General features: G+C 49.5%; 1 protein-coding gene across 10 annotated transcripts in view; it reads left to right on the forward strand.

Moving 5' to 3' along the window:
• The window catches only part of LOC125514911 (uncharacterized), a 35,605-nt gene that overhangs the window by 6,424 nt on the left and 14,553 nt on the right, over window positions 1-14,628 (forward strand). For 6 of the 10 annotated variants that reach the window (XM_087528760.1, XM_087528758.1, XM_087528761.1 and 3 more), the window contains 2 exons: window positions 598-720; window positions 1,054-12,504. The exons of 2 other annotated variants lie outside the window; for them this stretch is intronic. In XM_087528760.1, coding sequence (XP_087384886.1) covers window positions 2,739-4,247 — 1,509 coding nt within the window. In that variant the 5' untranslated portion in view covers window positions 598-720; window positions 1,054-2,738 and the 3' untranslated portion in view covers window positions 4,248-12,504. Of the gene's footprint in view, window positions 1-597; window positions 721-1,053; window positions 12,505-14,628 lie in introns of those variants that run through there. 2 more of the 10 variants (XM_087528756.1, XM_087528759.1) reach the window with 1 other exon arrangement.

Raw genomic sequence — 14,628 nt, forward strand, 5'->3', positions numbered from 1 at the left:
AGAAACAATCTTAATAAAAAGCAGAAACATTTAGTTCCTCTTCAGCAAAAAAACTTAAGATATAATCTGTTTGGAGCAAACTTTAAGAAACAATCTTAATAAAAAGCAGAAACATTTAGTTCCTCCATAGCTGTCCTAAGCATTGAAAGAAGGTCTTATGGACAATATTTTGCCTGTGCCTGAGATATGACCCCATTTTTGCCTCCAGCCAGTAAGATCTAGCTGCTGCTTGCACTTTCTGTCTTTTACCAATGATGATGTAGTCCGGAGGAGTAGGGGGAAACTTGTAGAGTTCCTAAAAACACACACAAAAAACAACGTTACAACAGATTGAAAGCGTAAAAACAACGTTACAACAGATTGAAAGCGTAAAAGTTCACAACATATTGAATGTATACAAGTTGACAGCCATCTAGTACTGAAAATAAACAGGGTGTGTTTCAACAGATTAAAGCACACCCTGTTAATCTGTAATCTGTTGAAGCACACCCTGTTTATTTTCAGTACTAGATGACTGTCAACTTCTATACATTCAATATGTTGTGAACTTTTACGCCTTCAATCTGTTGTAACGTTGTTTTTTTTGTGTGTTTTTAGGAACTCTACAAGTTTCCCCCTACTCCTCCGAACTACATCATCATTGGTAAAAAGCCAAAAAGTGCAAACAGCAGCTAGATCTTACTGGCTGGAGGCAAAGATGGGGTCATATCTCAGGCGTAGGTAAAATATTGTCCATAAGACCTTCTTTCAATGCTTAGGGCAGCTGTGGAGGACTAAATGTTTCTGCTTTTTTACTAAGATTGTATCTTAAAGTTTGCTCCAAACAGATTGTATATTAAGTTTTTTTGCTGGAGAGGAACTAAATGTTTCTACTTTTTATTAAGATTGTTTCTTAAAGTTTGCTCCAAACAGATTGTATCTTAAGTTTTTTTTGCTGGAGAGGAATTAAATGTTTTTGCTTTTTATTAAGATTGTATCTTAAAGTTTGCTCTAAACAGATTGTATCTTAAGTTTTTTGCTGGAGAGGAACTAAATGTTTCTGCATTTTGTTAGGATAACGTGCCTTAAATTGGAAGGCCGTGAGGTGATGGAATGGTACACGAAAGAGCTCAAACGGGTTCAGAAGTCCCTTTGCAACTTCGCTGAAACTCTTGGCACTGAGATACCGGAGTTTGAGGATTTCGAAACCCACCCGCATTTGTATATCCTGAAGGACCTCGTCATCATCCCCAAGCCACAGTCTGCGAAGAGTGGCAGGAAGAAATAGACCACAGTCTGCGAAGAGTGACAAGAAGTTTAGGGCAGAAAGAAATAGACCTTTGAGCTCATCGTCTGTTGATTGCTTATATAACCTGATGTCTTTAGTCATGGCTGAATGTTTTTTATCCTGGTATCAGACATGCTGTAGTGCCCTGTATGCACTTTCAGTTTGAAATTATGTGTGCTATCTGTGATTTGCATCTCCAATGCCAGTTGTTATAATGCTTAATTCTTGTTTCATTTCCCAGCCTGTCTCTAATTTTTGTGTGAATTATAAACAGCACTTGTGAAAATTGTAAACATAGCAGGACCAGTCACCTGTCTCAAATCAGTGTCGGGCAGTGGCAATCAAGCAGTGGGAAAGTAACAGCCCATTGCTAAAGATGTTTAAAGCCAGTGCACTTTGTGAAGGATTCTAACTTATTTTTCGCATCAACCACGGCAGAGAAATTACTTTTGTTTCGGAGAAAATGACGGGCAGTGAGAGCAAATCTGGTTGGTTGCACAACAATTGCTCTGTAGCTGTTGGTTGGGCTGACAGGGAGGAAAATAACTACACAAGGGCCTAAATAAACTTGAGGATTGGATATAATGGGGGAAGGAGAAATAGATTCCATGCACTCAAAAGAAGGGAGTGGGCTGCAAAAGAACATGGACAGAAGGTTTTCAGAGTGAAATTTGATTCTGCTCAAAGGCTGGAGGAAATGAGTGATTATTTATTACCCTCACTTTGGTCTCAAGGGTGAAGATTACCAAATGGACACCAGAGGCAGGGTTTTTCTTCAAATTGTACTCTGTGTGGGTGAGGGCTACAGGGGTACTTGAGAATTATTTGCATCGAGATGGCTTTGCTGAAATATGGTCGTTGATTGGGGCAGGACATGAAATTGATATGCAATGTTACAGAGACAAATGACATCCTTAGAATTTAATTGGGCGTGAGAGATCCTGCAAAGATGCCAGATGTTGCTGAAATAGTGTAGCGAAATTCTTTGTAAGGATCTCTTTTTCCTCTGAGCCCCTCCGCTCCCCGCGCCGCTGGCCGCGGCGGCCACCCAAAATCCGAGGCGCCTTTACTGCGCTCGCCGCCCGCCCGGGTCTCCGCGGAGGCCAGGCCGCGCTGCTCCACCCCGGTGCGGGATCCAGCTTCGCCTGCGGGAAGCCTTGAATGGAGCTCTCCATAAAAGGGGGAGATCCATTCCCCGACCAGCGGTCCGTCCCAGGTGCCGGCGACCCCGTCGCCCCCTTCGCCGCGCGGTCCGAGGAGCCCTCCCTGCTTCCCTCGCGGATCTGTCGCCTGCGACCCCGAGGCTGGCTTTGGACCGAAGGGCGGGCACGCGCCACCTCCGCTCGAGCGCCCCCGTATCAAGTCCATTGTGGTATGTGATTCCTCCTTGCCATTTCCGGCTAGCGAAGATAATGAAGAGGTCTGGACGCTCCATCAATCCCGCAAAAACAGGAGGGCCAGTAGAGATCCGATGGGCTCCAGCCAGCTCCAGAGCCACCGACGCCGACGCTCCATCCCCGACCGTCTCTCCCCAAAGGGCAGGGAGGCCTTTTTAAGTAGATTCAAAGGCCTCTGCTTTCGCTGCCTTAGTTCTGAGCATCGTAGAATCGACTGCCGCGACCCATTGCGCTGCATTATCTGTAAACTCCAAGGCCACTACGGCCGTGACTGCCCTGCAAATCCCTGCAACAAGGCTGCGCGCAAGCAGGGCATGCGTCCGTGCGCCCAGCACCGTCCGGTCCGCGAGCGCCTGATCTTCCCGCCGTCCCCGACCCTGCGGCCGGCCTGTCCGGTCGACGAGCGCCTCGCCATGGAGCCTGCACCCCTCATCGACCACAACCGCCGCCCCCGCAACAGCCACAAGGTCATCGCGTCCTCGCCTGCCATCGAGCACCAGACGTTCCTGCTCCTCCAGCATGCCGTGGTCGTCACGGCGGTGGGCACCACGGCGCATGCCGCTAGTCCGCTGTCCATTGGCCGCGCGCTCGAGAAGGAGTTCAAGACCCCACCGCACCTTCTGCACGTCACCAACCACGACCCCGAGGACTTCTTCGTCTTCTTCACCATGCCGGCGCACAAGGATCTCGCTGTGCGGCAGGGCTTGCTGTCGGTGGATGGCGTGCCCTTCCTGCTTGAGCCCTGGCGAGAGGACGCGCATGCTATTCGCCTCAAGTGGATGCTACATGTGCGTGTGGTCATCGAGAAGCTCCCCATGAACCTCTGGACGCTCGAGGGGGCGGGGGAAGCCATCTGTGACAAGGTGATCGTCGACCGCTTGGACAGCCGGACGCACAAGCGTGTCGACACCAAGCTCTTCGCCTGCTGGGTCTGGTGCTGGGACACCGCCCATATCCCCACCAGGCGCACCATTTGGAAGCACGCCAGGGGGGCGGGCCGTATCGACGAGATGCTGGGCCACTCCCCTCCGAGCCGCGCGGTGGCTCCTCCGCCCGAGCTGCTGCAATTTGACCTCCTCCTTCATTTGGACCGTGTCGAGGACTGGACACCGCTCTCACCGCGATCCTCATGTTCCCCGCCGAGTGGCATCCCCTCGGAAGACGACGAGCCTGACGAGCGCCCCTACCCCCGCACCGAGCCGGGCGTGTGGACTGTGCGGGTGGAGGACGGCAGGCCGGCGATTGCGCCTGCGCCTACCATGCGCCCGCAGCCCCGCGTGGCCTCCACGATCGCGACCGCGACAGCGACGACCCAAGATACCAGTGACGCACCTGGAAGGACACCCTCCTCGGCCTGGGACGGGCAAATGCTCCTCCCCCCCGGCCAAGGAAAGGCAGCACAGCCGGACCACGATCTCCCGCCATCGGCAAGGTGCGCCACGCGGAAGACACATGTGCAGCGACAAGACACTGCCCCACGCCCCCGGCAAGAGCAAGGAACCGGCAACACGTGCGGTTTCGACGCGCCCGTCAAAGCTGAAGGGAAAGGAGACCACATCGAGCAGGCGACTCCACGATTGTGAAGGCACAAGCAGCGGCGTCTCTCTCCTCGCCCCGCCTCGCCAGCTCGCCAAGCGCACTACACCGTCCCCTGGCGCAGACCCGGTGGCCGAGTTCTTTGAGGGCGCCCAAGACACCCTGCCTCCCCCGTCTCCCCGCGCCGACGCCCAGGCTCCGGTGATCGACCAGATGATAGCCTCCAAGCTGGCCAAGCCGCTCGCCTTCGATGCTGACGAAGGGGGGGACATCAGTGACTCCCTGGACCTAGGACCTTCTCTCTCCCTAGCACGCCACACCCCCAGGCGGCGGCCACGCATGCGATGCAGTTAGGAGAAGTCACCCAGAAGGTCACAGAGATGCAGCTCCAGGGCGATGCCGCAGACGCTGTGTCGCCCCTCTTCGCGCCCTTGCCCCAAGCGGTGATCGGCCGACAGCCGACCAGAGACAAGACGCCCCTCAAGACCAGGGTGGTGCCCAAGCCGACTCGGCAGAGCCTTAGGCAAGCCAGCAATCCATCCCCGGTGCCAGTCTCCCAGAGGGCGACGCTGCGGCCGATGCACGGGCTTGGGATCCTTGGCCCAAAAGAGAAGATGACGGCCCAGGCAGCGGAGGCCCTCATTCGCCGCTTCGACGAACCGCTGACGGACTCCGACATTGCCGCCATAGCAAAGCTCACCCGCCTCGACCCCAGAGCGCTCAAGGCAATCGCTGGCGTCAACGACCACGTAGATGAGGCCCCGGGGCCCTCTGTTACTCCATGTTAGTTGCCTCCCGTAGCTCTCCTCGTCGACGACGACCAACATGGTGCTGGAGTAGCGTAGTTTCCTTCATGTGTCAAGATTGCTGTAACCGTAGATTGGGTAGGAGGATAGTTGTTTACCGGCGGGGTTTTGGGCCTATTGGTGGCCGCCGGCAACCCCAGGACAGTCCGGATGTGTACCTGTATTTCCTTTCAACAAGTGACAGTCGTCGACAAAATGGCCGATTCTGCCTCTCTATAGTTAGCATGATGAGTGACTATTGGTTTACCCATGAATGACACTCACTACCCCGTCATGAGTTGGAATTTCCGAGGCCTAAACACACCGGCGCGCCGTGCAGTCATTTGCGACACTGCCAACACACACAAGCTTGCAATCCTGTGCCTTCAGGAGACTAAGATAGATTGCTGGTTGGCGGCCCTAGCTAGAGAGGTAGGAGGTGCAAGGCTTGATGATTGTGTCGTCCTCCCAGCGATGGGGACGCGTGGAGGGATTGTAATCTTTTGGAACTCCACTCTTGTCTCCATCCAATCTCAAGCTATAGGTCAATTCTCAATCACCGCCAGAGTAACGCTTGCAAACTCCGCGACTTCCTACTGGTTGACCACGGTCTATGGGCCTGCTGACGAAGCACAGAAGGATGACTTCCTCGCCGAGATTACCAGCGTAGCGCCCCCACCTGGCGAAGCGTGGTTGATCAATGGCGATTTCAACATCATCTACGAGGCTAGGGATAGGCAAAGATCAACTCTAGAAATAGGAAGAAGTTCATCCACACCCTACATGGGCCTACAGGTGTGATCACATCTCAGGAGGATGATGAAGCACTGATCCATGATCATTTTAACTCCTTGCTGGGGACGTCGGCCCGTCGAGACACCACCATCCACTGGAACTCCCTCGACCTACCTCACCTGCAAGGGGGTGGCCTAGATAACCCTTTCACCGAAGAAGAAGTATGGCTCGCGATCAAATCCTCTCCAGCTGAGCGTTCACCAGGACCGGATGGCTTCTCGGGCATTTTCTTCAGAAGCTACTGGACTGTCATCAAGGATGACATCATGGCAGCTTTCAGCCAATTCTACAACCTAGTTGGTACAAAATTTGCCTCCATCAACACGGCCCTGGTGGCCTTGATCCCAAAGAAGGATGGGGCCTCCTCCATTGCGGATTTTCAACCCATCAGCCTAATCCACTCCATCGCCAAGCTTATTGCAAAGGTGCTCTCAATGCGACCGGCCATGGTGATCCATACGCTAGTCTCCCCAGCGCAATCGGCCTTTCTCCGGACCAAGTGTATCCACGATAGTTTCCTCTACGTCCAGAATTGTGTCAAGGCACTCCATAGAAAGAAAACCCCGGCCCTGCTCCTAAAACTGGACATCGCCAAGGCATTCGACAATGTATCATGGGAATACATATTAGAGCTGCTGCAAAAGCTAGGTTTTAGCGCTAGATGGAGAGATTGGATTGCCCTCCTGCTCTCTACCTCATCATCGTCCTTCCTGCTAAATGGCATCCCCGGCCGGCGAATCCTCCATCGTCGAGGACTGCGACAAGGCGACCCCCTTTCGCCGTTTCTATTCATCCTAGCGATCGACCCCCTGCATCACATTCTACGGGAGGCCACCCAGCGGCAACTAATTGCGCCTATACCAGGAAGGGAACTAAAACTTCGTATTAGTCTCTACGCTGACGACGCGGTCATCTTCGCGCCAACCCAGTGCAACACGAGGTAGATGCACTCCTAGACATCCTCCAAGACTTCGGGAAATCAACAGGCTTGCATATAAACCCTTGAAAATCGTCGGCCATCCCCACTAGATGCGAGAATATTGACCTGCCGACAGTGCTACACAATTTTGGAGGCAATCTAGGACAGTTTCCCACTACATACCTTGGGCTCCCGATCACCATCACCCGGCTGAGGCTGGCAAACCTACAGTTCATCCTAGATAGAATCAAAGCCAGGTTGGCTGGCTGGAAGGGCAAGCTACTTCCCATTGCAAGTAGGAGAGTGCTGGTTCGAAGTGTTCTCAGCACCATGCCAACTTTTGCGCTCACTGTGCTAAAAGTTCCAAAGAAGCTACTGAAAGAAATTGACAAGTGCAGACGCCGGTTCCTATGGAAACAGGATGACGAGCTGACGGGGGCCAACTGCAAAGGAAGCTGGCCCGTGGTGTGTGCGCCAACCTCCAGGGGGCCTGGGCATCCCGGACCTGGACCGCTTCAGCCGTGCCTTGCGACTACGATGGCTCTGAATCTCCTGGGCTGATCCGGACTGCCCATGGGTGGGCACGACTCCACCATGCAATGAGGAAGACAAAGCTCTGTTTGCGGTTGCGACGACGGTAACAATTGGGGATGGTTCAACAGCCCTGTTCTGGCACTCCTCTTGGATTGACCCAATCACGCTGGCCACTGCCTACCCAGCCCTCCTCAACCGCTCCAAGCGCAAAAACAGGACAATTCGAGAAGCTCTTAGAAATGACACTTGGACTGAAGACCTGAGACATGGAGACACACATCCGCTGCTGCAGCAGTTCGTCCAGCTCAACCGCTTGATCATCGCCGCTGCACCGGAGCTCCGGGAGGGAGAGAGGGATACAATTCGATGGAACCACGAGGCAACAGGCAAATACACATCAAAGTCAGCCTATGCCATGCAGTTCTAGGGACGGATCCTATCAGCTTTGGATGAGCTCGTTTGGAAAACATGGGCACCAGGAAACATCAAATTCTTTGCTTGGCTGTTACTAAAAGATCGCCTCTGGACAAATGATCGTCTCCAGCGGCGCGGTTGGCCAAACAACTATTTCTGCCAGTTTTGTGTCCACAACCTGGAGTCGACCCACCACTTGCTCTGGTCATGCCAAACAACGCTTGAGGTCTGGGGCCTGGTAGGATCAAGAGAAGGATGCCGTCAGCTAGCTCCACATCACTCATGGCAAAATTCCAACTCTACTATGATCATGCAACGGATGATCAGCAAGACCCCGCCGGCCAAACGGAAGGGCGCCAGCACGATCATGCTTTTGACATGCTGGGAGATATGGAAAGAGTGGAACAGCTGTATTTTCAGAGGCAAGCACCCAGCAGCAAGGGACATCGCCAAGGCCATCGAAAATTCAGTGCAACTTTGGCGACAGGCGGGCGCAGCATGCTTGGAGAGACCCTTCTGGGATCCGCCATGAGATATAGGCCATTGTTTTTTCCACTTTTTTCGGTCAGCAAAGCCTAGACCGAAGCTGAGCTTGTCGTAATCTTTCTGTACTGGTCTTAGGACCTTCCAACACACCTTTGTATTTCCCACTGATTTCTGCTAATGATATGAAAAGCCAGCGATTGCTGGATATTTCAAAAAAAGATGTTGCTGAATTCACTCATAATCCCCTGATATCAATCACAATAAGCTGCGGGAGCTGGGCGCTCTCGCGCAACCCACGTGTTACTTTTACTGTGTTGAGGTGAAAAAAATTGTATGGGAAAAACATGGCCCACCGCTTGCTTCGCCACTTCTCGTTTCTCTCTCAAAAATCGCATACACCAACCTCCCTTTCCTCGTTTTACCTTCCCACGATGGGTGGCTAGGGTTGACGCCGCCGCCGCCCCAACTCCTCCGGCGTCGGCCACTGGAGAAGGAACCTCAGATCCGATTCTCTCCCAAACCTTCTCGCCTTAGCGTTCTACTTGGCCGCCATGATGGTTGCAAAGGAGGGTGAGGAAGGGGATGGCATCGAGGTGCAGACGAGGACAGAGGAGGGAGAAGCACGTGAGGGTGGCTCTGAGATCGTAGTACCCCTTGCAATCGGCGCCGGGCGGCGTCGTACTTCACGGCGATGGCGTCGCTCTACCCCTCCTTCGCCCCCTTCGCCACCGTGTCTGCGGGAGGCCGCCCGTCTGTTGACTTCGCCGCCATGCGTGAGCTCACGCAGGTCCTCCTCCATGACCTCGGGCTCAACTGGTGCGTGCAACCTGCTCTCCTCCCGCCCCTTCCCCTCAACCCCAATTGAGATGCATTTTGTGCATGTTCCTGTTCGGTTGTGTTAGCTGAGCTGTTTATCTCTCTTTTTAAGACCAAAGGGGATTCCCCCCGCCCCAACTTTATTAAATCCAAGGCAAACCCGCACAAGCACTTAGACTATTTAGCAGCGCTCGGCGACAACCAGAGTAGCTGCCACAGATCGAACAAACATGGTTCTCAAATGAAACTACCCTATTACACTTTGTCCAAAGAAGGGAGGGTCTTTTGGTTTTTGATTGAAGGAAGGGGACTAAAAGGAGGTGCATATAGAAAAAGATCAAAGTTCATCACATGATCACCCGCTTCAGTCCAAATCCTTCTCCTAGTTACTCCAGGCAATCCTAATCAATTCCCCTCTTCGACGATCCAAAAGCCTTAAGCATTGGAGAAGAAGAGCACCCTGGACCTTGATACGTAGTATTTTCCATTATCTGATCATCACCCCCATCAGATCCAAAAGACAACGTGTACTTCGCCATCTTCTCCCCCGAAAGACAAAATCATTGCACAAAATCCATAAGCTCCACAAGGTAGCAGAAGTAGCAGTATTGAGAGCTTCACAATTTTTTTCCTCTTCCAGAAGGAAGACAATGATACGAAAGAAACCGGGACTGAAATGTTAAAGCATTCAATAGTAATAGCCCATATATGTTTAGCAACAATACAGTAAAAAAATAGGTGTTGTATTGTTTCCAGTTCACTACAAAAACACATGTCATATCTTCAACATGTCTATGTTTGTCTAGGTTATCTCTAGTTAGGCTCTTGTTATAAAACATCAGCCAAAGAAAAACATGAATATTTGGGGGACTTTTAATTTTCCAAATGACATCTTTTATGTAAGAAGAAATCCCACCAAAATTAATTATTTCATAAAAGGATTTAACAGAATATTGACGAGAAGGTTCCATCATCCAAATGGGACGATCTGACCTGTCAGAAAGTGAGGTTTGTTTGACTAAGTCAAGAAGGACAAACCATCTGGAAATGGTGTCCTCATCCACACATCTTATCCCAAACCTGGGCTAGATTAGACTCTTGTTGTTGATAGATGTCAAACAAATCCCAGAAAGCAGTTTTTAAGGAACAATTCCCAATCCAATTATCATGCCAGAAGGCAATATTCTCCCCATTCCTAGGAACCCATTTATAGAAAGTTTTTGCTGCAGCAAAAGCCCAGGAAATGCTCTTCGAAAAAGGAGAGCCCAGGGCAGGTTTGGCATAGAGAATGTTAGGTTTGTTAGTAGCATATTTGAAGCAAATAATTTTCTTCCAATCACTATCTCTGCCATCAGAGAATCTCTTTCCCCATGAGGCAAGATGAGACATACTAAATTCTCTAAGATTGGGTACCCCCAAACCACCAATCTCTCTTTTCCTTGACACAAGGCCCCAGTTAGCTAAGTGATATTTATGGACCTCTCCCACATTGCCCCAAAAGAAATGAGATATTTGGGAGGAGATCATATCAATAGCCCATTTAGGAAATTTCATTATGGACATAACGTAGGTAGGTATGCTAGCAATATAGGTAGTAAGTAGAATCAGTTTGCCTCTATAAGAGAGGTGTCTCCATAGCCAGCCAACAATAATCTTGATGATCCTGTAAATTATTGGCTGAATATCTTCGCTTCTAAGCTTTTTAAAATGCACGGGAACCCCAAGATATTTGAAAGGCACTACTGCAGAATCAGGCTGTAGTGCCGGTTGGTAAGGGCCTTTAGTGCCGGTTCATCACGAACAAAGTGTTAGGGAACGTAGTAATTAAAAAAAATTCCTACGCACACGCAAGATCATGGTGATGCATAGCAATGAGAGGGGAGAGTGTTGTCTACGTACCCTCGTAGACCGAAAGCGTTAGCACAATGCGGTTGATGTAGTCGTACGTCTTCATGATCCGACCGATCAAGTACAGAACGCACGACACCTCCGAGTTCAGCACACATTCAGCCCGATGACGTCCCTCGAACTCAAATCCAGCCGAGTGTTGAGGGAGAGTTTCGTCAGCACGACGGCGTGGTGACGATGTTGATGTTCTACCGATGCAGGGCTTCGCCTAAGCACCGCTATAGTATTATCGAGGTGGACTATGGTGGAGGGGGGCACCGCACACGGCTAAAAGATCAACTTGATCTATTGTTTTGTCTATGGGGTGCCCCTGCCCCCGTATATAAAGGAGCAAGGGGGGGGGGTGCGGCCGACCTAGGGAGGAGGCGCGCCGGAGGAGTCCTACTCCTCCCACCGGGAGTAGGACTCCCCCCCTTTCCTAGTTGGATTAGGACTTGGGAGGGGGAAGGAGTGGAGGAGAAGGAAGGAAGGGGGGGAGCCCCCCCTCTCCTTGTCCTATTCGGACTAGGGGGGAGGGGCGCGCGGCCCAGCCCTTGCCTCCTCTCCTCTCTTCCACCTAGGCCCACTAAGGCCCATTAAGTTCCCGGGGGGTTCCGGTAACCTCCCGATACTCCGGTAAAATCCAACCATTTCGAGACTCCTCGTCATGTCCGTGATCACATCCAGGACTCTGAACAACCTTTGGTACATCAAAACATACAAACTCATAATATAACTGTCATCGAAACGTTAAGTGTGCGGACCCTACGGGTTCGAGAACTATGTAGACATGACCGAGACACGTCTCGGGTCAATAACCAATAGCAGAACCTGGATGCTCATATTGGCTCCCACATATTCTACGAAGATCTTTATCGGCCAGACCGCATAACAACATACGTTGTTCCCTTTGTCATCGGTATGTTACTTGCCCGAGATTCGATCGTCGGTATCTCAATACCTAGTTCAATCTCGTTACCGGCAAGTCTCTTTACTCGTTCCATAATAGATAATCCCGCAACTAACTCATTAGTTGCAATGCTTGCAAGGCTTAAGTGATGTGCATTACCGAGAGGGCCCAGAGATACATCTCCGACAATCGGAGTGACAAATCCTAATCTCGAAATATGCCAACCCAACATGTACCTTTGGAGACACCTGTAGAGCTCCTTTATAATCACCTAGTTACGTTGTGACGTTTGGTAGCACACAAAGTGTTCCTCCGGTAAACGGGAGTTGCATAATCTCATAGTCATAGGAACATGTATAAGTCAGTAAGAAAGCAATAGCAACATACTAAACGATCGTGTGCTAAGCTAACGAAATGGGTCATGTCAATCACATCATTGTCCTAATGATGTGATCCTGTTAATCAAATGGCAACTCATGTCTATGGCTAGGAAACATAACCATCTTTGATCAACAAGCTAGTCAAGTAGAGGCATACTAGTGACACTCTGTTTGTCCATGTATTATGTTTCCGGTTAATACAATTCTAGCATGAATAATAAACATTTATCATGATATAAGGAAATAAATAATAACTTTATTATTGCCTCTAGGGCATATTTCCTTCAGTCTCCCACTTGCACTAGAGTCAATAATCTAGATTACACAGTAATGATTCTAACATCCATGGAGCCTTGGTGCTGATCATGTTTTGCTCGTGGAAGAGGTTTAGTCAACGGGTCTGCAACATTCAGATCCGTATGTATCTTGCAAATTTCCATGTCTCCCACCTGGACTAGATCCCGGATGGAATTGAAGCGTCTCTTGATGTGCTTGATTCTCTTGTGAAATCTGGATTCCTTCGCCAAGGCTATTGCTCCAGTATTGTCACAAAAGATTTTCATTGGACCTGATGCACTAGGTATGACACCTAGATCAGATATGAACTCCTTCATCCAGACTCCTTTGTTTGCTGCTTCCGAAGCAGCTATGTACTCCGCTTCACACGTAGATCCCGCTACGACGCTTTGTTTAGAACTGCACCAAGTAACAGCTCCACCGTTCAATGTAAACACGTATCCGGTTTGCGATTTAGAAATGTCCGGATCAGTGTCAAAGCTTGCATCAACGTAACCATTTACGATGAGCTCTTTGTCACCTACATAAACGAGAAACATATCCTTAGTCCTTTTCAGGTATTTCAGGATGTTCTTGACCATTGTCCAGTGATCCACTCCTGGATTACTTTGGTACCTCCCTGCTAGATTTATAGCAAGGTACACATCAGGTCTGGTACACAACATTGCATACATGATAGAGCCTATGGCTGAAGCATAGGGAACATCTTTTATTTTCTCTCTATCTTCTGCAGTGGTCGGGCATTGAGTCTTACTCAACTTCACACCTTGTAACACAGGCAAGAACCCTTTTTTTGCTTGATCCATTTTGATCTTCTTCAAAACTTTGTCAAGGTATGTGCTTTGTGAAAGTCCAATTAAGCGTCTTGATCTATCTCTATAGATCTAGATGCCCAATATGTAAGCAGCTTCACCGAGGTCTTTCATTGAAAACTCTTATTCAAGTATCCCTTTATGCTATCTAGAAATTCTATATCATTTCCAATCAACAATATGTCATCCACATATAATATTAGAAATGCTACAGAGCTCCCACTCACTTTCTTGTAAATACAGGCTTCTCCAAAAGTCTGTACAAAACCAAATGCTTTGATCACACTATCAAAGCGTTTATTCCAACTGGGAGAGGCTTGCACCAGTCCATAAATGGATCGCTGGAGCTTGCACACTTTGTTAGCTCCCTTTGGATCGACAAAACTTTCCGGTTGCATCATATACAACTCTTCTTCCAGAAATCCATTCAGGAATGCAGTTTTGACATCCATTTGCCAAATTTCATAATCATAAAATGCGGCAATCGCTAACATGATTCGGACAGGCTTAAGCATCGCTACGGGTGAGAAGGTCTCATCGTAGTCAATCCCTTGAACTTGTCGAAAACCTTTCGCAACAAGTCGAGCTTTGTAGACAGTAACATTACCGTCAGCGTAAGTCTTCTTCTTGAAGATCCATTTATTCTCAATTGCTTGCCGATCATCGGGCAAGTCAACCAAAGTCCATACTTTGTTCTCATACATGGATTCCATCTCAGATTTCATGGCCTCAAGCCATTTTGCGGAATCTGGGCTCACCATTGCATCATGGTCTAGTAACATGACTTCCAGAACAGGATTACCGTACCACTCTGGTGCGGATCTTACTCTGGTTGATCTACGAGGCTCAATAACAACTTGATCTGAAGTTTCATGATCATCATCATTAACTTCCTGACTAATTGGTGTAGGTGTCACAGAAACCGGTTTCTGCGATGAACTACTTTCCAATAAGGGAGCAGGTATAGTTACCTCATCAAGTTCTACTTTCCTCCCACTCACTTCTTTCGATAGAAACTCCTCTAGAATGTTTTCGAATTTAGCAACAAAAGTCTTGCCTTTGGAACTGTGATAGAAGGTGTACCCAATAGTCTCCTTTGGGTATCCTATGAAGACACATTTCTCCGATTTGGGTTCGAGCTTATCAGGTTGAAGCTTTTTCACATAAGCATCGCAGCCCCAAACTTTCAGAAACGACAACTTTGATTTCTTACCAAACCACAGTTCATAAGGCGTCGTCTCAACGGATTTCGATGGTGCCCTATTTAACGTGAATGCGGCCGTCTCTAAAGCATATCCCCAAAACGATAGCGGTAAATCAGTAAGAGACATCATAGATCGCACCATTACGTTGTGGTGTTCCGGCTGGCGTGAGTTGCGAAACTATTCCGCAT

Source organism: Triticum urartu, chromosome 6A (genome assembly GCF_056163025.1).
Source record: "Triticum urartu cultivar PI428250 chromosome 6A, HENAU_Tu73, whole genome shotgun sequence".
NCBI lineage: Eukaryota > Viridiplantae > Streptophyta > Magnoliopsida > Poales > Poaceae > Triticum > Triticum urartu.